This window comes from Neodiprion fabricii, chromosome 5 (assembly GCF_021155785.1).
Source record: "Neodiprion fabricii isolate iyNeoFabr1 chromosome 5, iyNeoFabr1.1, whole genome shotgun sequence".
Lineage (NCBI taxonomy): Eukaryota > Metazoa > Arthropoda > Insecta > Hymenoptera > Diprionidae > Neodiprion > Neodiprion fabricii.
Window position 1 is genome coordinate 3209788 of NC_060243.1, and position 24625 is coordinate 3234412.

Below are 24625 nucleotides of genomic sequence, written 5' to 3' on the forward strand. Positions count from 1 at the left end.
GCGGGGTCACCTGTGGTCACCTGTGTACTTCGCACTTCGAATTGGCTGCGACTGTAGCGCTAAAAGACATGCCGTGGTTGAAAGCATACTGTACATGCTCTAAGGCCAGCTGGTTCCCTGTTTAGTACTGTTTCAACCACGGCACGCCTTTTAATACCACGGTCGCGGCAAATTTGCAGGTCTAAAGATTCGCAGTACACTGGTGCAACTGGTGACGCCGCCGCCATGTTACATTTTGTTACATTTGACACTACCTGTTGATTGAAGGCGTTCGTTCTGTTAGCTGCAGTTAGCTCTTACATAAAAAGTGTTTTGAAGTGTTTGTTAGCTAATATGCCTAGAAAAGCAAAGTGCTGTGTTTTAAATCGTTCCGACGTAACATCTGTGCGATATAGGTTTCTCAGAAATGAAAAAGCTCAACACTCGAGATTTAGCGAAATTAGCGACGTACGTATTATGTACCCGTCTTTTAGTAATAATTTTATAATACGTAAAAAAGTATTCCCTACTTTAAATTCGAATTTCCCGCTACCAAGTCCCTTTTAGCTTCTTTAGTACTGATTGCAACCACGGTAAGGTAAGTGGCGCTGACTCCAGGAAATTCGTTTCTATTCTAAGAATAGTGCCAGAGATTTGTTACCACAGTGTTTTGTAAACGAAAGAGGCAAACCAACCAAGCAAAGTTAGCCGGAACCGTATGTAAAATTTGCGAATTGATCAAAAAATGGCAGGTGATCGCAAATCGGTCTGTTATAGAAATTGATCAGTGATGAACGAGCACCGAGTTTGCCGAGATTTAAGAATGGACAGCTTTTCCGATAACTCCTCAAGGTACGAGCTCGACTCTGTGACCTCGACAGATTCGCTGCACTTGATAACGGACGAATTTCGACTAAGGCACGTCTCAACCCCGGACGTGGCGAGTGCGGAATTATCAAAGCGCCTGGCGGTCCTCGAAGTTGAAAACGAGAGGTTAAGAGTAGACCTTGAAAATTCTCAGGTCGAATTGAATGGAAGAGTCGTGGGAAACCAGTCGCTGAAGGACAAGATCACCGAGCTGTACATCGAGGCTCAGGCTTCGCTCCAGGAAAGGCTTACGCTCGACAATGAGTTAAAGAATGCCAAGAGGCAGGTGCTGGCTGCTGAGAATTTGAGGCAGTGGTATCAGGCACAGATCCACGAGTTGCAGGCCAGCAAGAGGGGCCTCCAGGTCGAAGTTGATACTTATCAACGACTGGTGAAGGAGAAGCACGAAGTGACTTTGGCTCTGACTGCCAGGTGCAAGCAGGCCAATGACGAATACATCGTACTGAGTAAAAAGTTGAGAAAAGAGCGCCAGGAGTTGAAGGAAGAAATAGAACAGCTCAGGGCAAAACTTACACTAGGTCAAGCAGTGGCTATGCCACTCAAGGACTCCCAGACTCGCCTGTCGCCCGATTTGTCAACCAAATTGGAATCAACCGAGGACGAGCTTAGGGACACGAGAGTTGAGCTTAAAGCAATGGAGCAACGCCTCATCAGCGTAGAGGTTCAGAAAAACTCACTGGAAAGTGCACTAGCCAAGTACAGAGAGTTGATATCCAGTATGGGGATAAACATGGAGAAGTGCGAGATGGAAAAAAATGAGGCCAAGAGCCGACTCAACGCCGTGCAGATTGAACTCAATAAAGTTAAGTCTGAGAAGGATGTCCTTGAGTCGACGCTCTTGAACTCCAAACAGGAACATGGCCAAGTTGAACAGGCAATAGTCCAGCTGAAATCTCAACTTAACAAAATGATTGCTCAACACAAACTGATTAAAACAAGAAACATCGAGTTGGAGTCTAAGGCCGCTGTGATTCAGGAAATTAAAAATGAGAACAAGACCTTAAGGTCTCGTTCATTTGCTGCTAATAGTGCTCTGTTCAAGAAGCTGAGAGATGCCAAACGGAAGATCAGATATTTGGAGGAGCAAGTTAACAGAGAAGACAGCAGAAAGCAATTGTTTCAAGCGGTAAGCCGGCATTTGAATAATTATATATTTTTTTCCTCATTTTTTACTTAATATTTCATCACTCACCTACATTTATATTCGTATGTTATTGTTCTAATTTTTACATTCGTTGCAGTAATTTTGGTCCATTGCTTCAGCTACATTTCATTCACATGCTAGCAATACCAAGAGAAATTCTTCATCCTCATTTTCAATCCAGTTTGCCAGTTCTATTTTCTTGAACACAAGGTACTTTCCTGTCATCTACACTCAACACCTGATACGCTCAATCACATAGGGTATGCAATTTCAAAGACCCGCCTATCGTCCTCACTATTTTTCTTTGCAATTACTGAAAAGCTCATTTTTAAGCATAGCATGTTATACGTCTGTAAAACTAAAGCTAGGGACGGAAATTGGCGGCTACAATTGGAATAACAAGCGAAATGCCAGAATCAGAGTTTAGTATATTTGATCACCAACTTTGAAAACTAATTTCAATTCCGTGTTATCTATACTGCACTGCTTTGATTAAGAAATCAACGAAATATTAGCACTAATGAAAATGATGTGGTTATTTCAGAGGATTGAAACAGACACCTCTTTACAGGAATGTCTCAAGCGGGCTCTTGAGAGAAATAAGGTGAATTCCCAGATTTTATCCTAGTCTTAATTATAGACTGTTAAAAGATATTTGATACATCGATAAAATAATATTGATTTCTCCATCACTTATTGTGTCATATTAATTTTGTACATTTTCTTCAAACACTTGAAAAACTTGGTTATCTAATTTCCAGGAGCTGAACGATCGACTGAAATTAATTTCAATGGCGAATAAGTTGGAAGAAAGTATTGACGAGGGATATGGAGACGGATTTTATCAAAATATAACTATGGAAATTCCTTCCCCAGTTCCTCTAAATGCCGAATTAATGCATAGTGTAACACGGGTTTTGGCTAGCGGTAAAAATTTACTGGTTCCTGTACAGGCAGGACTGGAAGAACTGCATAAAAAGCTTGAAACCCTTGATCTAGGACATCGTGCACGATTCTTGAACTCCGGGCAAATGTCCTCAGATTCACCTACAAACAGTGCTAGGTCAGTAGCGTGATGTAAATATAAAGAGAAAGTAAAGAAATCATATGAAATTAATATATTAAATGATATATTTACGAAATACAGATGTTGATTTATAATAATCTGACATTTTCTGATATAACTGCCATTGTTCTATATAGTTGAATGAAAATCGCCAAAAGATCTATGCAAAATTGCCGTGTAAAGATAATTTTTTTTTTTTTTTTTTCTTTTTAATATTCTCTGAAGTTTTTCTAGTTCCTAATCATAGATATACCTATGCATAAACAAGTGCATAATATTATCAAGGTTCAAAACTGTTCAGCAATACCAACTCTTAATTATTGTTTTTCAAGACTTTGGTTTGAATATCAGTATGTTGGTTACTGATAAAAAAAAGTTCTAAGAATAAGTAACACAATTAATAACAAGACCAAATTTGCGTACAACTGTCATTGTCTACCTTCTAATATCGATAAACTGATATACAGATTAGAAATTTCAACATATGTTACAATGATGAGTTTTGATGAGACCTTATGATATAAAATAAGAACATCATAAACTGTGTTGCATTGAAATCATACACTTGAAACAAAGCTGTGCTGCAAACTCTTAGTCAACAATGCAAAAGTTGTTAACACTTATATCTTATTTTTTGCCGGTACTGTAAAATAAACGTAAATCCTGTTTCATACGTGTGCTATGTACGCAACATTTAAACAATAGTTAACGATGGTGATCTATGCATCTAGTCACCTGAGAACTCAAACAGTGATTGGAGTACGTTAAGAGCATCAAAAGTCTTTAAATATCCACTTTGTGCATCAAATACGGCTGAAAAATTTCTGTGATAATGATATTTTAATTTTTACATCACTGAGTGCCAAGATAGTTCAGAAATAATTTAGTTTTTGTTTTTGTAAATTCCAAATTTACAATTTAGTGCGGAGCCACATGTGCAATTTATTACTATCAATAGCGAATGCAGTACTGATTGAACCCCAGTTATAACTATTGTGCAATGTTCAGCAAACGTAGATAAGCGCTTACAATTCAATTTCAATTCACGTTTAAATACAGTTCATTATTCATTTACGTATTTAACGTCACTATTTAGTACGATTAATGGTTGACTGGAATGATGCGACAAGTGTCTCTGTCATTATATATATATACGTATATTTGGGTGGTTCCTATTTGGAGGGTGGAAAAATTTTCATTGGACCGGGCCCCAGATCTATTTCAAATCTTTAAAACAAAATCTTTGTCAATTTTTAAGCCGCTACGTCAACTGAAACACATGCCTGAAAGCTCGAAACGTTATAAATAAAAAAAACATTTCTTTATAACCAGTTGGTTCGATTTCTATGACTAGTATAAATTGAAGGAACTATTTGAGACTTGGCAGAATTGTTACTTATAATGATAGGAAAAGACCATGAAAATTTTGATAGTTATTGTTTGTAAGCTTAATAAAAATGATGCTATTAAGCTTATATATAAGTAAATTGTTGTTAAAAAGCTTTTATAAAATTTTGAAATATTTAGGATTTTTACCAAAATTTATAAAAGATAAAGTAAGTGGTTATAAAATCATGTATTTGCCAATTAAAACGTTTGGAGCTTTGCGCCGTGTGTTCCAGTTGACGTAACGGCTTGAAACTTGACATAGTTGTTTTTTTTTTTTTTGATGATTAGGAACAGATCTGGGGGAGGGTCCAATGAAAATTTTTCGCACCTAAAAACAAAGATCACTGTAATAAATATATATACATATATATTATACATCCAGGGTGACCCAGGACTATCGCCACATAAGCTACGATGTATTACTCCCGAATATCTGCGACAGTAACGTTTTTTAATTCCAACAGGAAATTCGTAGTTTGCGAGTTACAGCTGTTTGAAATTTACCAATCTGGTAGTATCTTATGGCTTAGAACAGTTGTCAAGCACATGATACTCCAATGACAATCCGCCAGCGGGTTCTCCTATTCTATCAGATGCAACGGAATTAGCCAACTTCATACGGCTGTAATTTGCAAACGAAAAATTTCCCATCAGAAATAAGAAACGTTTCAGTTGCGGATTTTCATGATGGAGACACTGATAGCTTATGGGGCGATAGCCCCTGGGTCATTCTGTATATACATATATATATATAGACACACATATAGGTATATATGTATATTTTGACAACATTTATTATACGGCATATAACATGGGAGTAATTTTTATTAAAGTCTAACAATTCGGAACATTTTTACTTTCCACTTACATCTTAAGCTCGAGTCGCATTGATTGATTACATTCAATACCTTTGTAAAAGTACTGCCTGCTTCTTTATTGATGTCCATCAGAAGCCTTGCATAGCTATAAGATAATCGTTCGAAAAATCACGTTATGCGTTGCCGCCATTTCTCTAAAATCTCACACAAAGTTTGACTAGATATTGCGTATCGATTGGGATATTAGAAACCAGTAAGACTAACAAATGGGTCAAAAAAATTGCATGGAATAAAAATATAGTAAGTGTTTCAAAACTTGGGAAAGTACCGCTACTCACAACTTTTTGGAAGTATACCTGTAAAGCAAGTTTAACATCATTTTAATAATTTGAAAACAACACCCAAAAGTTATTACAAGTGTTAAACTTACTTCCTGGCCGTTTTAATTATCACATTAAACTGTTCAAAACCTAAATCTTGAACACACTGTCTGCAATTAATGAGATGTAAATGAGTCTGAATGAATTACTTTGTTCCTTTCGTAAGAAAGTTTACAAATTCATGCTGGCGGTAAATTGGGTTGTAACATTGACTGTACAATTCAAAATTACTGTGATCGTAGACCGTATTCAAAAGTTTCAAACGCATCCCACTTTATATACCGTTACAATGGGAGAGCTGCTAAGGACACCGTTACCTATAATTTAATTACACAAAGACGATTGAAAATTTGACAGCCACAGCTAGTAACGTCGAGTATTACGCTAATAATGCTAATTGTATTGTGTAAATTTAATGACGAGAGATGCCAGGCAGTGCTGAGATTGTCGCGAACCCATTGTCATCTGGGAGTCGTCTCTGCTTGCCGTACTCTGTCAAAGTGGCGTCGATAATTAGGACGACCACGTCCTCGGTTTCGATGACCATGATTATTGTGTCTCTGATGATTTTGTTGCGATTGCCGTGGCTGATATTGATTTGGTTTATGCTGCGTCCCGAACTGCTGAGGGTGTTGCTAATCAAACATTAAATCCGAATAAAATTCGCCATGCATTATCTGCAAACTTTATTGTCGTGCTTTTGTTTTTCAAGAATTCTAGAAAACATATTTCAACATTTAGCTTACCACCTGAGTCACCACTGGTTCTTCTTGATTTTGTATTGCAGTTAAACTAGTCCCAGGAGGACTGGGCTCTTCCACAGCACCAGTAGACTCCTCTTCGGTTCGTAAAAGCATTTTAACTCCCTCAGCTTCAAGATCTATTATTCCTCCCCTCTGCTGCTGATGTAAAAATAAGGCAGCCATTTGATGTTGCAGTTCCCTCAGTTCTGCAGTAACTGCAAAATCTTTTGCAGTTTCAACTTCAAACGGCGGTGGAGCAAGGCTTAGATTTTCAACATCGCATTTAATCACTTCGCGGCATACGGGACAGATTGCCTACGATCATTGAAAAAGAAGAAGTTTTTCACAACAAGCAAGTACCATTGATTTGTCAATTCTGAAATGTACATTGGAAACCTACTTGGAACTTGTTTTTAGGATCTTGTTGCCATAGCGGCACTTTTTCCTGCTCCTCTCTATAATGCCGTTCAGCAGCAGCTACATGGGCTGCGAGGCAATGCGAGTGAAAATGATGATAGCATTCGGTTTTCGTGAATTCATCACCCTCTCTGAATCCATAGAGGCAAACGGCGCATTGGCCAGAGGGCAAGTTGCTACAAGTGAGATGTTCCCGTACTAGCTGTAATTAATTAAATTTCCTTGTGAATGTAATTGTCAATGATTAGACCGAGATATAGAAACAGATTGTTTTCCGCCACATCCGGGTCCCAATAACTATATCGATCAAATTCAATACTGATTACACAAATATTGAAATCATGTGTACACTATTTTTATTTTATTTTTTTCCACCAGTACCAAAAATTACCACTAAACATTGCGAACATCATTCATTTTAACGAGAGATCAGAGTCTTCCTCAGCTTACCTCAATCAACTCGAACATAACGGGCTGACCAACGAAATCTTGACACTTAGCTTCTGCATCCGCTTGTATGAGACGAACGGTGTCTTCGTGCAATCCTCTTGGATTTCGGAGTGTAACCCTTGGCGAAACATCTGGGTAGCCAGGTAGCAGATCCACAACTAATCTCACACAAACGTACTGAGACTGAGAGTCTTCTCCAGTTGATGGAAATACTATGGTCTCAATGCATTCCGGTTCACCTCTGAAACAACCAGATACCGTACTTGGTAAGCGAAAAAATATTGAAGCAGGACACTTCGGAAATACTGATAATATTTTTTGTGATTTCTTAACATGCATCTCCACATATATCCATAGTATGTGTTTGCAAAATAGTATCGTAGTAACACGAAATATTCGATCCATGGAAAGAAAAGATTTAAATCTGCGAACCTTCGGTTTTCTTTGATGTGCAATTCGTGATCTAGAAGAATAGCTTTGAGAGCTTCGATCTCATCGGTCACCCTGTATAAACAAGAGCAATATCAAGAAATATAAATAAATGTAGAAAAATTTATATTGACAGTGACAGTTTGACACATTCGAGAAAATTGTCACCACGTATTGGGCTCAGTATCATTGCGAATTACCTTTCGTCGGTGCCAGGATCAGCCATTATTAGTACTGATAAATGCGAGTAACAATTTGACAAAGGTATTATCTGCTATTTGTTATATTTAATATATTTTGTCTCCTCGACAAATTAGTCGGCCGTTCCGACGTAAAGCGTTTGCTTTACAGATTTGCCTTGTTCGGCAGCTTCTGCTACATTTACAGGTCTGCCAGTTAAAGACTGGGGTATTTTTTTTTATCATTGGAAGACAGATACCGAACCTGCATTCGATACGTGTTGTTTAAAAAAGAAAAAAGCAGAGCATCCGCGATAATTTCACCGTCAAATGTTTTTCAATATAATTCTTACAACAGTCGCGAATGTCGAAACGTGATAGAAACACAAGATGAAAATAATTTTAGCCAATGGTACTTCAATTTTCACGCGCTGGGAAAAATAAAAATAAAATGTAGAATAATAAAAGCGCGGGTGTTGAGTTCGTGACGTCAGGATTCAGAGATTCTAGGGATGTGAATTACATCCCAACATTTGCAAGCGAACATCTTGTAGAATGAGAAATGAATAATACTACGATTATAACGCAATTATGAGGTTGACTCGGGTCGAGCTGATATTTTTGAGAAGGAATCAATTCAGTAGCTGCAAGTTTCTACCGAATTCCGTCCGAAACATGGAACGAAATTTTTGGTACTAGAGGACGGTTGGCAACACTGACATTGCGCTGTGAACTCGCGCGGGCTACCGTTAAAAATCTTCCGTAGATCAAATTTTTTAACTCAAGATTGACGAAAAACAATTGCATATCGAATAAATGATAGCCATAACTTGATACAGAATTTTTTCATCTCATCGTGGAGTAAGATCGTTCATCAGTGTAACAGAAGCACGGATCAGGCGGGATTCATCCCACAATATCGATACTCGCTACCATGATTTACACACATACTTCGTTGGTAAGTTACTTTGGAATATATATTTTTGTTCATTGCATCCACAGTCTTGTCAATATTTTTGTCAATCACAGTATATTCAATTATATTTTACATCGACTTTAAGATAGATGAACTGCTTACCACATAAATCCACGAATCATTCATAATATCTGAAATAATCGTAATAATGACGTTTCTGAACAGCCACAGGATTGGACGCATATTTTCACACGTTGCGTATTATAACTTTCATTGAAAAGAATCCAACGGCAACAGTGGTTGCTTCTCATAAAACCGGCGACATTGTTTCCAGGAGGCGTTTATGGAACATTGCAAGGTAAAATAAAAACGATGCTAATGAGTATTCAATTGTCATTTTATTCGCATAATAAATTAAGCCGTCTGTGCCCATATCGCGTATCATTCATTAATAATTCTCTTCTTTATCATACATATTTACAATAATGCAGAGATAGAAAGAATATCATCGAAACTACAATGTTTTTATATAATAACATAACGCGTTCGCTCCTTGCGAAAAATCGTTACATTTTCACTATTCTAATCTCTATTGGTACGTACATGTAATAATTCTACATCTGAGTAGCGCGAACGGAAGATCGTGCCGCAAAATCCATCGATACACGAATAATTACATCATATTAATTCATAAATTAAGTTATTATAAACTATAGTTGTAATATACTCTTTCGATTCTATACTTATTTCGACGAAATTTTTATCACTGCTGAAAAATTTACTTTATGCTTTTTCATATTATATAAAACGTATACTAATCACGTGGATCTCTTTATGGAAGTTTATCACATGCATATGCGCGTACCCATTACACTCTGTTTTTTACCCCACAATGCATAATGCGGTAATTTTCTTAACATACTTCAATTTATTCATTATAATTCGACTAAAATTGGTCCTACTCACACTGACTACACCGTTATAGTTATACATTATTGTATGTATATCATACGTATGCCTAGATGTATAGGTACCATGTTATTATTGTCGTTCCGTAGTGAATTTATTGTCATTGTGAATTTCGATCGAGAATATTACAATACGGCCGAAGTGTAGTGGACGCTACAGACATCTGTCTGAATTATGTTTCAGAGGAAAAGTAAACAGATTAGTCAATTATTTTGATTCGTTTCTAATATTCGGTTATACAGAATTTTTTAAATAACTCATTCAAATATCGCGAATATACGTTCGCTGCTAAATAATATCACCACAGGTATAGCAACTTTTTCTTTTGTTACGTAAGGAAACAGAATTCTTTTAAGTAAAAAATTAAGATTGCGTCTCCAACTCTCGAGATATTAACAATTAATATCTCCGTTGCAAAATATAGGGTTGCATTATATATTGGAATTATAAAGTGTCCACAATTTTACCGCTATAAGTACTTCTTACTCTAAACATAGCCGTACGAAACGGTCGGAAGTAGTGAAAAGGATCTAAGTTTTTGAAACATTTGAAAATCTTTAGGAGATGTTTAAGTTATAGCGGTTGCAATTGATTAGATAATAAAGTTAATCGCAGCCGAGAGACTTTGGAATCAGAAATATTTTAACACACAAACATGTATATATATAATATATATATATATACATATATTATTTAGGTATATATTATTACACTGTGTCATATATAGCTAATTGAATACGAAATAATTTGTTTATTCTTCTTTTCTTTTCTCTGTTTTCAGAATTGGAACCGTGACGTGTAATTCATTGACGAATTATGGAATTTCCATGCAAAGTCATTATAAGCTGGTGTCGCGTCGTCAGTACGGCACGTTGTCCCTGAGATGCGCCTGTTTCCGGTACTCGTAAGCCTCGCATTTTCCCCACCACGATCTTCGCTGGCAGGCTTTTTGCGGCTTCAGAACAAAACACTTTGTCTGTACAACGTTGAAGAACAATTTCCCAACGAAGTTCGCCGACGAAGTTCCGGCCATTTTTAGACACGTTCGAAAACTGAAAGTGAGAAAATTTAAGAAAAGAAAAACAGTTGAGTATAAGATAACGTACGTAAGATTAATATGGGCGTATACATAGGTATGATATACATATATTACATACAATACCCCTCGTATCCATTCCCTACCACGCGTTTTTGCCAGTTTTAAAATAAAATATCTGTACAGAATAGATCGGTATTACATTTTCGCAGTTAGATGAGACCTTATGAAGCCTGGAAATTGCATATAATATAAATAATAATATAATTTATAACTTTAATGAAAATTAGATTCATGTGAACTTAATTTTCTTGCAGTAATTATAACTACTCAGGTGTAAACCTGAATTTTAAAGCTACACACATGTGCTCTGTATAGATATTGTACAAGCATAATAACTACGGTATATATCGTCACACGTTGTGCCATAACATTTTGCTCCACGCAAACTTTGTGTACACACGATTGTTTCTAAGTCTTAACCGATCGCCGTTGTTAAAAAGTAAGAATAAATTGCGAGAAGCATAATTTTCTTAAACAGAGTTACGACGCGATCCTCCGGCGATAAATTAGACCGAAATGTTTTCCCGTGATTCTGTTTTCTATTGACTTTGGTCCGCGTATATTTTAGAACCCGAATACATAACAACACAGATAAGGTGTACAACGCGACCGCGGTCTTTGGAATATCAATACAGATATCCTTAGCTAAAGTGGCTAAGATTGTTTATTGACAAACGTATAGGTTTATTCACATATATGTATAGGTATAATAAATACTGTGCGTATTGAAGTAACAATATAATTATCCGCTCGTTAGATTCAAAAACTGAGAAACTCTTGAAATCGGTACCACATAATTTTTCTTTAGCTATCAATCGCATGATCGTTACGCGCTTGATCCTCTTCCTCGTGCCCCCCACTCACCCCAACCTCCCCACTTCATTTCCTATACTTTACCGCAATTAACCGGGACACTTGTCGCGGTGCGTGGTATTTGAAAGATAATCGCGCTCCGTTCGGCGAGAGCTTACCGCTCGTCGCAGGCACAATGCATGAGGGTAGAAATTCCCCAGTTGAAGAGGTCGTATTTCGTTTGAAAGGCGGGTATGAAGAACGGGCAGGTGGTGTCATGGCGCCGGCAGCACGCGTCTGCCGAGCCGAAACCACCGAGATTGGTGTACTTGGTCGCTCTGTGACCCCGACCGCACCACTGCGTCCCGGGTATGATAAGGAGGTCGCGTTTTTCCCGGTGGCGTCCTCGTCTTCTTCGCCTCCGTCTATTCGACTCGTCCCCGTCATCGTATCTCCTGCGGTGCAGACAAACAACGAACGCAAAACCGGACATTTTCACCCTGTTATGATCGTAACCACCTGATTCTTCTAATACGTAATTCTATCTACAATATATGATTTACAGATTTGGGATGTACACACCGAACGATATTCGTTATCTACGTATACTACGTATTGGGATGCAGACAGAGGGAGAACTCGAGGTGCCGAAATGTAGCTGTGTTGATACGAATTTTAATCAATTGTATCAGCTGCTGCAGCTACAGGGTAAAGCGAAATTTTTCTATCACATTTAACAAACACCCATATAATATACCTATGATATATTACAAGCTTCGTGCGGAGAATTATCAATCAAATTTTACACTTCACGTCGGTTATCGATCTTGACGTTTACGTAAACAAGGTTGCAGCGGCGTCCCCGTTGACGCTTGATCGCTGCATCGGTGCTTTTTACTCCGCTTTCTTATCCTCGCTTTAGGATAACGTTACATGTCAATCTACCTATACACTTGCTATAATATAAGGGTTTCTGCGTCGTTCGATTCATCTCGTTCAACGACGTACGCATGGCATGGCATTGTTGTGTGTATAAGTATTATACCTTATAAAGGTACACCGCGTCGTGGTGGTATGACTGCGTCTATTATAAAACATGCCTTTAACAATACGCAGAAACTGGATATCGGGGTGTGCTGTTTTTCTTTCTTTCTTTCTTTCTTTCTTTCTTTTTACCGTCATCTTTATCTGATACATGCTTTCACTTTTCATTTTGCAGGCGAATTTTTGACACGTTATCGTGAACCTGGTGGGAAAGGAGGACGAGGGTCAAGGAAGCTATCGAGATACCGGCGGCGATGGCGATTATGCAACGGCGACGTCAACGACGGCATCGATGGTGTGGCAGGGCTTTGGTCTCGACATACATCATGCGCATACAGTAACACCCGTTTCCTCTTTCATACCGATAAGTATGCGACATTTATATTCCATCGTTATTGTTAAATATTCTTCCTCAATTCTCTAGAGGTATCTATGTATAGAATTTGAAAACGACTGGACATCATATCGATATCATATCACTGCATGGATGGTCTGGTTCCTATAACTTTCTCCGATGTTTGCTATATTCCTCTTCTTCTTCTTTTTTTGTTACTGTTTACCTTTGGTCGCATCCGCAGTGACTGAGAGTGAACGGCATGGAATTGTAATAATCGTAGCGTTGGGTCATCGGAGGAATCGCCCTGTGACAATGATCGTGGCGACGACAGCATCTGTCCAACTGATCGAAAGCCCCGAGCTCGTTATAACGCGATGCTAGCTGCGTCGGTCCGCACCATTTCGTCCCCGGAGCCATCATCAGGGCTTGGAACATTCCTCTCCTAACTCTGATCCTGCGTAAGCCAAAACGACGAGAACTTAAATCGATCTTATCGCTTGTCCGGATTCACACGAGAAATTGACATCTCTGCATTTTACTGCAACCGAATACGAGGATAAAACGAACGTTAAACCCAATGTGTATTAAACAATCTTATGTACAGGTATATATAATTGTATACCTGTAACAAAAAAAGTTCGTTAAACCGACAATTTTTTGGTGCGGGTATAACATCGTCGTCACCCATATATGTACTTAAGCTGCGTGAGGAAAGTTTGAGAGGGGGTATTTTTTTATGAGAATGGACACGGGGGACTTTTACTATAGGACAACGTTTAAGTGTTTTATTACACCGTTCGAAGCATGGATACTACAGCTCTTTCGGAATTACTATCACGTAAAACTCGTAATCTCCGGAGATCGCCTTTCTATAGTTTTTAGGTATATTATACCTGCTATACCGGTATAATACAGAGCTGTACAGGCGATCCGTCGTCGATGTAAAACCTTGTACATTTATTTCTGTCGTGTACGGAATCACAATTTTTCAATACGACAAGTGTTTTACACCTCACGCAATTAAGGATATCATCGATTATACGAGCTAGTTTCAATTGAAGAAGAAAAAACGCAGAGATGAAAGATAATACAAAAGACAAAATACCTCCTCTCATATCGTATGTAATGAGTTACACGAACTTTGACTGCGGTTAATTTTCCACAAGGTTAGAAAATCTGCGTAACGCACGTGCGGTTAGTCAGTAATGTTATATGCTACGATTATACAATTATACTAAACTGGTTAGTTTTTTTTTTTCACCCCAAATTACCGAAATACCAGCGTATTTAAAATAATTTTCATCGTCTGTCGCACTCGCACCGCCTGATTCCTTTTCTTATTCTTTACTTGGTCGTAGATATAGTCCCACACCATTGCCGGCCTGCCTGCCCTCATTTAAAGCTCGCTAAATCGGCCTTCGATTCAAGGAATGCAAATGTCGACTGTGATGGTTAGATTTATACTGGATTGCATATCGATGCACATCAGCATATACAACGTACGTACCTATCATGTCTAATATTATCTATGCAACGCATTGTCATAATCGCTATCAGCTTATCGTTATTCGTTCTACGCTATTTGACCGTATTTTATCTTTTATGTAATTATTCTACTATAATATCATCATTTGTCAAAGATAGGAAAAATCAAACCCCACTAGAACGTACTGAGGTAAATAGTTCCACCGCTAACAAATGCCGCGTTTTTTCAATCCTCATTATTGTTATATATATAGAACGGGATCTCGATATATGTAGATAAAAAGAAAAAGTCTGTGCATACACACGCATAATACATATGCATGTAGGTATGAACTATCTATGGACGCGTTACACATGCATAATATAATATCAATTTTTGAACAGTCGATAGCATCAATCGTTCTGTACAATAAACTATAAGGAAAAAAGTAATAATCGGAGATCAGAATCAGGCAGTGCTTATACTGTATCAGTATGTAGGCATATGGTATCTAAAATACAAATCACAAATATAATATACAAGGCATGCTCCATGCAATTTATATAAATTTCCAGTATAATCGATTCAATCAATAGCAAATGAAATAAGGTTACTATCACGAAAAGCAGAATGAAAAAACAGCGGGTGGATGTACAGGGTATATAATAATTCAAGCGTGCGGCTAAATGTATATGTGTATAATGTTACAGGTGGAATTAAGAGGGTACAAGAGAGAAAGGACATTTCGCTGGTGTGTGAAAGCTCGTCTCTTGCACCTGGGTAACTCACGATTGTCCGTGCCGTGCCATAACTTGATTCCGCGTTCTGGTTTTAACCCGGAAACACTGACGGCGAAGATCCTCGGCCGAGACGAACCAGTCGGCGATGTTCTTCTCGGTTACTTGGAACACAGCCTCGTCCCCTTTCTCTTCCTCATCCTCGTCTTCGTCTTCGATCTCTGGCCTCGAAGAGCCACTGCACTCACGATCATCATCGGCGTCTTGATCTGCCTCAACGTCGAAACAATCGCTGAGGATGCCGCCTTCGTAGATCAGCTGCAATTTACGGCCTTCATTTTTGATCCATACTTCACGCAGCGTTACATCGATGTCCCTGAAAGAAAAAGGTATTGTATCCAATTTATCAGTAATCTACTTTGCCTACAGAGAAGTCTCTAATTCATTTAATTGAATAATATTGCAAGCATAATCGTGAATCGGTCGTTTCTATACTCTTTTCTCATCTATTCGTACCGATTCATTGAAATTTATAAGCATGTTGGTGAGAATTGTAGGTACCGCGACCTGTAAGGTTCGGGCAGACCGAAATACCGCAATGTTTACTCAGGACCACCCTGCAGTCCAAAGGCTTTCAAAGACCGCTGAAGACTTTTGAACTCTCGGTTATGTACGTAAGTTTATTGTAAGAACACTTGAACGTTTTACCGCATCATCATCACCGTATAGTTTCTGTTTCGCGGTTCGGAAAAACCTGTTCGAAGTTCAAAACATTGTCCTGAATGAGATACACGGTGTTGCCGTGTATGTTTACGAATTAAGATCCGTCGATTTATCGAATATGACACGTATTACCCGCGCGGTATATTGTAACTAAGAACTATCAGCAATATTTAGCTGGGTTATTAACTCGAAAATTTATTTCATCACATATCGTAAGAAATATAACAAAATATACAAATATTAGAGTAGATTTTTAGTACATAAATGACGCTTAAATTTTCTTCGTTATAATATAACAGCGCGCGATTTTGGGTAAGAATTGCAAGCTGATCGGTTCTTCGCTCTTGACCCTTGGTATATTTTCTCAAGTTGTACGATAATCTATACAGTTAAAGCGTAAACAGATGTCACAGCCGGCGATAAAAGCGGGTAATACGTAATTTTGCAAAACATACGTGTTTTATACGCTACAGTCAACGGTCAATGATCAGGTTATGCCTCGTATAGTCGAAAGTAATAAAGAAAATGAGTTGGCGAAGAAAAGATTAGATATAACTATATAAGTTGGGTCTGACTCCGGTTAATACATGCGATTCGTCGCAGATCGGCTAAAACGAGTTCCGCAGACGACTAGAGCCTATATTTAAGAATAATAATAGAAATTGTGACCATGCAAGGTGCGGTAAACCGCTCGCTCCGATCTATAAATATAAATCTTACTGATATATATTATAGGCGTGCATGGACTAGATATTATTATGTCGACAATCAGCTGTTGCAAGATGTGCACAGTCGATGTTTATCTCATTATGCTGTACGATTGTTATACCGTATAGATTTCTTGTATAATACGCATATAGTTTATTATGCTTACTATTATACGACAATAGTGACGTAAGAGCGTGCGCGCGAACTTGAGAAACGCCAATAACGACTTAAGAATCATCACTGCTGCATATTCTTCTGTTTGCTACAACTGAACAGACTATAGATATACATACACGAGTTTTGATCATATAAAATAATTATACACGTTGAATTACTCGTTTTCTTAGAATTTCATATACATATGTATAACATGTATACGATCGCAGCACTTCGACAGAATTTTTGTTTTTTCGACAGAATCCCTCCGTAAAGATAAAAATTGAGTTAAATCGAGCGTTGATAAAATATAATCTATAAAGTTGAAAACAAATTTAAAAGCCTGCTTACGCAAATCCACAGAAATTTCGATTTCGGCACTCTTGTCGTATTAATAAGCTCCGAAAATCACCTAATTGCCATGCGTTCGATTTCATCGTCAGCGCGATTTGGTGGAAACAAATTCGTCTGATTTGCGAATAGTGTTTCGGCGACTCGCATGGTCGACGGGACGGTGTTCACTAGTTCGCCCTAGAAGGATTTTAGTGCCGTGTATGTAGTTCTAAGTGCAAAGTGACGCTTCGCGGTGGTCAGATCCAATGGCATCCTCGTGGGAGTGTCGGCAGATGACCGAAGCCGAGAAACACCGGGAACCGTCGCGTCGCCTTCTTCTTCCCCGATCCCAATCCCAATCCCAATCCCAACCTATACCTATACTTAACTTGTCGCTTTTCGGCTTACGATTTAACTCTATATCCCCGTGTATAAACCTGCCTCCTCGCGGTGCAACGGCTTATATTGTTAGCTTTCGAATCCAATTTTGCACTTCTATCGTATACGTTATACCTGACCATCTTGCAGTGATGTAAATGCGTCGACGGGATTAACTTAGAAACGATATCGTCGCTGCAGGGGTTGGTAAAAATTTGAAGAAATTTACTTTATACAACGAGAGAATGTTTTACGCGCTTTTCCATGCGTATTTTCTGTACACAAAGTACCCGTTTCTATGACGGTCGAGTTAGTCGGCGAATGCGCATGCGCGGAATACTGAAAATACTACTTTTGAGTCCTAGGAGATAAAAGTGGTCTTTTCCGTACCGCGCGCATGCGTTGTCGCGAGCAACTCTGACATGACGCGACTTTAACCACAATTTCGTGCTTCGTGAAGAAATGCGTAACATACTCTTGTTATACAAAGAATCGTGTGCAACAAGAATCCAACGGTCTTTTCGCCTCGCGTATTTTCCATATTCGTCTTCGTCTCATCTACGACTCATATCGCAAACTTACGTTCGGTCCGAAAAGACCAAGTTTGCCTCCTTAGACTATTTTATTTTCTACTGAATTACCTCGCCACTTCGCAGATTCTTACCTTCATATGTGTAGTTTCTCACAATCATCTGTATCTTTTACCCTCTGAAACGGTCTATGTTCTATCAATTATAGAGATTATATTTACACGTACAGAGCAGATTTGGAACTTTTTCCTTTCGAATTGAGGGGTGAAGAAATCTTGGCACACTAACTCGAAAATTCTTTTACTTCCTTATCCGGTCATTTGAACTTATTATACAATTAGAATCCATAAAGGTTCAAAAAAAAAAAGAATAATCCCATGCGGTAATTACTTCCTTCGAATATAGATATATACTGCAGATGCGGACTTCCTGATGATAGGTAAACATACTGCACACCCTCGGTGCAGTGAATAATAAACAAAGATTTAAGCTCAGAAGCGCGCAGCTTGCGCGGTGAAACGCGTCAAACGTGTCGTCCACGTGCCGTATAACTTGATAAGCGAATCTCTCCTTCCACTAGTTTCAGCCTCGTCGCGGACGACTGAACTCTCATAATAATTTCGCGATAAATGCATCGCGGGAGAACGAACGACGGTTCACTTTATCTAACATTAAAAACACCTATTTTCACAATTCTCCAAGTTTCGTACTACGCAACATTTATATTCAATATTTTTTTCCGCTGTAAACCTAAGTCTAAAAAAATATGAACGATATAAGATCAAGGTTCGAGCTATCTGACTAATTTTACAGTTTTAACAGAAATTAACGTTCTGTTACATAATTCAATATTCGACATGTTCGCTGTAAAAATTTGTTTTTTTCACCGAGGCTTTAATCGTAATTCTTATGCGACAGATAATTACGGCTCTTTTTCGAGTGATCGAATGCCCTTGTAAATATAATCGGACTATAAATTCTACGTAAAATTATTCTTTTAATATCTGTGTCCGCAGACTGCTGTTATCGATGCTCCAGCTCGACATTCAGGAAAACTAAACTCTTTCCTTGTTCTCCATCTTTCTACTTATACATGATATACACGTATCGGTATTCGTTTTAGATCGAGTCTTACGTACCCCCAATCGATGGACGTTTCTTTGGCACAGAATCCGGGCCACGTGCTGACCCGTTCAAATTCTCCGTCAGGGAGAAATCGGCTGATTATTAGGCCACTTCGGGTGGCCGAATCGTTTGAAGCGTGCAACCAATGATCGGTACTTCCGATTCCGCGGTGCAGGTCGAAGTCACCCGCACCAACAATTAAGGGCGGTAGCAGTAAGACAAACAATCCGAATGCCGGCACCATTGGAATTTATAGTCGCTACGCGAATAACTTGCCAAGTTTCACGTCTGATTTTTTTAGCGTTGATTTTTTTTTTTGTTTTATTACTTGTACTCCGTATTATTCGCTCGTCGTTCACTTTCCTTCTCACGGTAATGAGATAATCAATCGGAGTAAACACCTCCCGTTACACTGAAGTGACGCTTGACTTGAGGGAGAGGAAAAAATTTCGAAAAGTTATCGCGTTACGGCAATCTCTTGACGAAGTAATCAGCACACGTTCTAACTTCTGTTGTAGATATGATACGTTTTTTGAAATAAAATATTATCGCGTGTACGTTTAACTTACTGTTTCACTATTATTCTCGCGGAAAGTATATTCGAGGTTTATAATAAATATAAGCAAAATAATTCTTTCCCCGTGAAAATGGAACGATAATTTTACTAGCTTGTTATAATTTTCCGATTAATAACCGATGAAACCTGACATATTTCCCGGCGCACTATCTATATATCATATAAATCGAATTTTCAACGACGATAGAAAATGTTTTGTAATTTCAGTAAGTCGTTTCAGTTGGTGGAAGAATTTTGATAAAATAAGAAAAAAAAAAATGAAAAAAAATATCGTCAAATCTGTAACCGAATGATTCCTTTTCGGCAAAAATTTCTATATTAATTTTATATGGTTAATCGATCTTTCTTTTTTTTTTTTTTTTTCTTCGAGAAGATTTCGAGATTGTTGTGTGTAACGAATGGCGATATAACGGACGATTATCGTGTGATGATAATCGACGAAATTGCGAACTCGGGAATGAGGCTGTTACGCCGGTGTCTTGTGGTCGGAAAAAGATGAGGAGAGAGGAAGAGAGAGTTTCGCGAAAGGACTCCACCGGGGGCCAGGCGGTCCAAGAACTGAAGCGCCTCGCACGCGGCCTCCTTTAAATACGTCTGATGTCCTCGCTATCCCCGCTCCGCCGAAAACCACCGAGTGTACGTATAGCGCTGAGCTGCATCATGCCTGCCTGTTTGCCTCTGCCTGCCCGCTTGGTCTCCGTGTCTCCTCCTCTTCGTAAGTACGGGGCGAGAGCGAAAAAAGACGGAGCAGGCCGCTACGCGGTTCCATTTGCTCGTGAATCCACCCCCTCCCCTCCTCCTTCCATCCTTTACCCCCTGTGTCGTGCATATCCATCACCGCGTTACGCACGATTCAGAAAATCCCTTCCCCTACCTCAGATCATACCGGCTGACCAACCGTATCCGATCGCGCGATACGACTTTTTGCGAATTATTCTGTTGCGTTGTGCGGGACGAGTTTAGCGATATACGTAGAAGCGATCGTTTTACGTTTAATTTATATTTTATATTATTCGAAATATTAATTTTATATTATTTCGATTTAAATGTTGAAAAGAAGGGGTGATATTTTTGTAAACAATTGTGCTGCAGGTCGCAGTTAGGGATAAATCGGTAAAATAGTATATTGTGTGATAAAAAGGCAAACTCGGTCTTTTTGGAACGAGGGAAAGTTTGCAATATGAGTCGTAAGGTGAGCCGAAGATGAATATTGCAAATACGCGAGGCCAAAAGACCGTTGCTTTCTTGTTGCATACGATTCTTTATGTAACAAAAGTATGTTGCGCGTTTTGTCACGAAGCACGAAATCGAGGTTAGGTTCGCGTAATATCTGATTTGTTCGCGACAGCGCATGCGCGGAGTACAGAACAGACAACCTTTCAACTCCTAGGACTTAATAGCGATGTTTTCAGTATTCTGCGCATGCGCATTCGCAGAGTAACTCGACCGTCATAGAAACGGGTACTTTGTGTATGGAAAACACACGCATTATATAAATTATATAAATAAATTTCCCCCGACCGATGTGTCGTAACTAATTCGATTTAAATGTTTAAACGAAGAGGTAATATTTCTGCAAGTAATTGTTCTGCAGGTTTCAGTTAGGGATAAACAGGGGAAAAATTAATTTTATAAAAACTGCCAGAAATAGCTTCGAAGAATACAGGGGGCGAGACTTGGAACGGATCTTTTGTATAACGGTTCAACAGAGATCACGAGGTATTCAGTTTATAGGCAGTTATTAACCCCAAAAGAGGGAGACCGAGACTTTGAGAAGAGAATTTTTATTTGACGTTCATCCCCTGCGTCTGCAGCTGGAATTAAGAAACCGGGAGCAGACGCCGTGTCTAAGAAAGGATTCGTTCGAGATCCTCATCGCGTCGACGGTGTTTATAAGAGAGTTCTGAGAGGCGCAGGTATAAGACGCTGTTGTCGCCTACCCTGTGTAGCTAACACCCTGACTCTTCAATTCGGTTTTCCAACCCTCCGGAGGAACCACTTCGAAAAATATCGATACAGCCGCATGCCGTAACAGAAAGCCGTTTCGGGAAGGATCTTGAGAATCACTATATATATAGTAGTCGTCAATTTCCTAATACACTTAAGTTTATCGTGGTCGATCTTTGCAACTCTCTGCGGGTGATTTGAACTAATATATAGTTATTATAGAAGCTTTAAGCGGTACATATTTTCATCTAATAGAATCGAAGTAACTAACGACAATCCGCAGCCATAAAAATGTCATCGAATATCGTACATTATACATATACTCCTGGTATACATACCCTCGATTCTTGATTGGTTATCCTATATATACATATACATAACGTGGAATATGAATACAAGATATTTTATCATAGCGTGGTATGATATAATAACGGTATAAAATAATGCTTTATGTTCGGATAGTTTGAACTACATTGATCTATGAGACGTCATCGAGGTTGTATAATAAGGAACATTGCCTGACGATGCGTGAGTTCTTTAATACCAATTCGCGTGGGCATTTCTGGGACCAGTCTTCTCCATTCAGGATATCTACGAGGGCCATATTACACGTACGTACACAACCATACGATATCATACTCACAGCCCTGCAGGCTAGTACGGTTCATCGTTACAGCGACGTGTAGATGTGGTTGCATGGCTAATGGCTTACGGGGCTGGTCGGCTGGCCGGCCTTTTCCCGACACTTCCTAGCTGGTAGCAGCGCACCGCGATGCAGATATCAATCATCTCGAAGCTATCACTGACAGCTCCTTGCTCCACGGTTGGTTTATGCACCAGCATTGCATCGTGAACCTCGTGGCGTCTCGTCCTGCGGGGTTCGGAGATCCTCCAGTGCAGCCCGGACTCCAACCCCCCGGTTTCTCCCTATCTTCGACTAATTAATTTTTATGGCTTACGGGTTCTCCCGGGACGAAACGAGGAGCCAGCCAGGCCGCCGCATTCCTTATTCCTTTCGGTTTTCATTCGGATCCTCTGACGCGACGCGACGTCCTTATAGTGTCCGTTGCAGGTATAACACCGCGTCGCATCCGTGTGGAGAGGTCTTCGCTGAAAACAAACAGGCGAGGTCTAATCGCAATAGGTATAAGGGCCGTAAGACGTCAATGATTACCGTACACTAGGACATGGCAAAAACTCATTCCGCACTTTCGAGTTTTCTTTCTGCACGCGCCGTTCAGCCTCACAAGTATATGTTACACAGCCTGCAGGTCTGACTATGCGAAATCGGAGCCCTGTTATTATTATTATTATTATAATTACTGCACGCGTGTCAAGCTTTTTAGTTTCGCTTATGCCTTTCCGTGCTGAAAACGCTTATATTTAGCTTGATATTAATATCATTCGTTCGTAGCATGCACAAAGCGAATTGGGGACTGATTTAATTTGCAGGAGGCTGCGACTATGTCCCAGACAGTGTGTTCATCATGTACCTTAAGATGTGCAGGAGAATCGCGTCTTCGACGAAGGCGGACCGCCGCCTCGGTTCTCTGATCCCTGGAATTCGTTGGGAACCTGAAAGAAGTTAAGCTGTATAGAAGTCGACTATCCGCAGTATTGAGAACACCGTCTCCTCTGTTCTCGAAGATCTGCGATGTTGTCGGACATTACGCATATCCACACACGTCTCATACATAATCCATACGTACGAGTCAAATGCACGGTACGCATTTTTGGTAAAGAATTAACATCTCGCGGTCTTTGAATTAAACTGCGGATAATCCGAGACATTTTTCACCATACTTTCTGAACTTACTTCAATCCCATTTTGGTTTTGGGGGGAGGAGGTGCTTTGACGCTCTAAAATCATACCTATTTTTCAGTTTTTTTTTTTTTTTAAGAACATGAAAACACTTGGAGAAATTTGAGTTTCAGGACATTGTTGTTTATAGTTTTAAAAACATTTGAGAATTTTTACATTCAAATTAATAACAAACTGGCGGCATGGCGTATATAAGTATTTTCATATTCTTTATAAAAAAAAAGACCTAAAAATAGGTATGATATTAGACCGTCCAAGCTGCCCCCCCCCCCCCCCCCCAAAAGCCAAATCGGCGAAGGTTCAACTCTTCCACCTAGCTCTTGGCGCGCTACAATACAACCCGTACAGTCTCGGCCTTTTCACCGCTGCTAGAGCCTCTCGCCGAGAGCCCCGCCGCTCGACTTGACGTTTTTCGCGAGATAATTGTTTCTCGTAATTGTAATAATTGCTTAATAATACCACAAAAGGGGGGAAAGCGCGGAGGGAAGAAGAGGAAGAGCGTAAGAGTTAGCCAAAGTGGTCTCGCGTCTGAGGGTTTCCCTTAGCTACCCTCCTGCAACCGGAGCCTCAAGCAATTCGGATACACAATACGACAAGTGTCTAAAGCTGCTGGAAAAAGAGTACAGGAAAACGAATCGTGAATTCGACTTGCGCAATTTCACTTTAACGCGTTGCCGTTCTTTCCAAGCTTTAATAACACGGGTTCACCGAGATATCACGATTTTAAGTACACAAGTATCGCTAGGATGGGGTCGTACAAACGTCGAACTATAAGTTGTGATGGCTATGGTATTTTTTCTTCTTCTTATGTAATAGTTTCTTGACCGACACTATATTATAGGTTACAGACATGAGCCAGCCAACAGAAACTTGTCTTTTATATTTATAGACATTTTTATGATCGGAAGATCGTGAACATTATGAAATCGTATCGTGTGTTTCGTACAACTTATCAGGCCGTCGTGCAACGTGATTGACTCTTTGAGTCACACGTTATTTTATTGAGTCAACATTTATAACAAGATAGTATTTTGTAGTTTTTAGGGTGGCTGATTACAATTCTTAAATGAGATTTAAAAAATTCA

At 39.2% G+C, this 24625-nt stretch overlaps 3 protein-coding genes across 8 annotated transcripts; 1 reads left to right on the plus strand and 2 right to left on the minus strand.

Moving 5' to 3' along the window:
• Positions 1–140: 140 nt before the first annotated feature.
• On the plus strand, positions 141–24042 carry LOC124183977 (NF-kappa-B essential modulator-like). Of its 4 annotated transcripts, none has more exons than XM_046573225.1 (5): positions 141–447; positions 757–1993; positions 2556–2615; positions 2773–3074; positions 10549–10721. In XM_046573225.1, exons 2-5 carry the CDS (start codon positions 770–772, stop codon positions 10673–10675), a joined length of 1713 nt encoding a protein of 570 aa, XP_046429181.1. In that variant the 5' UTR covers positions 141–447; positions 757–769; the 3' UTR covers positions 10676–10721. The 4 variants fall into 4 exon arrangements, 2 of the variants coding, with proteins under 2 accessions (XP_046429181.1, XP_046429182.1); XR_006871105.1 differs by lacking the exons at positions 141–447; positions 10549–10721 and adding exons at positions 6452–6507; positions 6641–6754 and having other exon boundaries at positions 585–1993; XR_006871104.1 differs by lacking the exons at positions 141–447; positions 10549–10721 and adding exons at positions 6452–6507; positions 6603–6739 and having other exon boundaries at positions 585–1993.
• On the minus strand, positions 3285–8084 carry LOC124183980 (E3 ubiquitin-protein ligase RNF25). Of its 2 annotated transcripts, none has more exons than XM_046573235.1 (6): positions 7904–8084; positions 7707–7778; positions 7275–7515; positions 6808–7026; positions 6411–6722; positions 3285–6284 (listed from the first exon to the last, which is right to left on the minus strand). In XM_046573235.1, exons 1-6 carry the CDS (start codon positions 7927–7929, stop codon positions 6126–6128), a joined length of 1029 nt encoding a protein of 342 aa, XP_046429191.1. In that variant the 5' UTR covers positions 7930–8084; the 3' UTR covers positions 3285–6125. The 2 variants fall into 2 exon arrangements, with proteins under 2 accessions (XP_046429191.1, XP_046429190.1); XM_046573234.1 differs by having other exon boundaries at positions 3285–6299.
• On the minus strand, positions 9178–20336 carry LOC124183978. Of its 2 annotated transcripts, XM_046573227.1 has the most exons (5): positions 19209–20336; positions 15294–15617; positions 13263–13493; positions 11838–12113; positions 9178–10819 (listed from the first exon to the last, which is right to left on the minus strand). In XM_046573227.1, the coding sequence occupies exons 1-5, from the start codon at positions 19436–19438 to the stop codon at positions 10627–10629; spliced, it is 1254 nt and encodes a 417-aa protein (XP_046429183.1). In that variant the 5' UTR covers positions 19439–20336; the 3' UTR covers positions 9178–10626. The 2 variants fall into 2 exon arrangements, with proteins under 2 accessions (XP_046429183.1, XP_046429184.1); XM_046573228.1 differs by lacking the exon at positions 11838–12113.
• Positions 24043–24625: the final 583 nt, after the last annotated feature.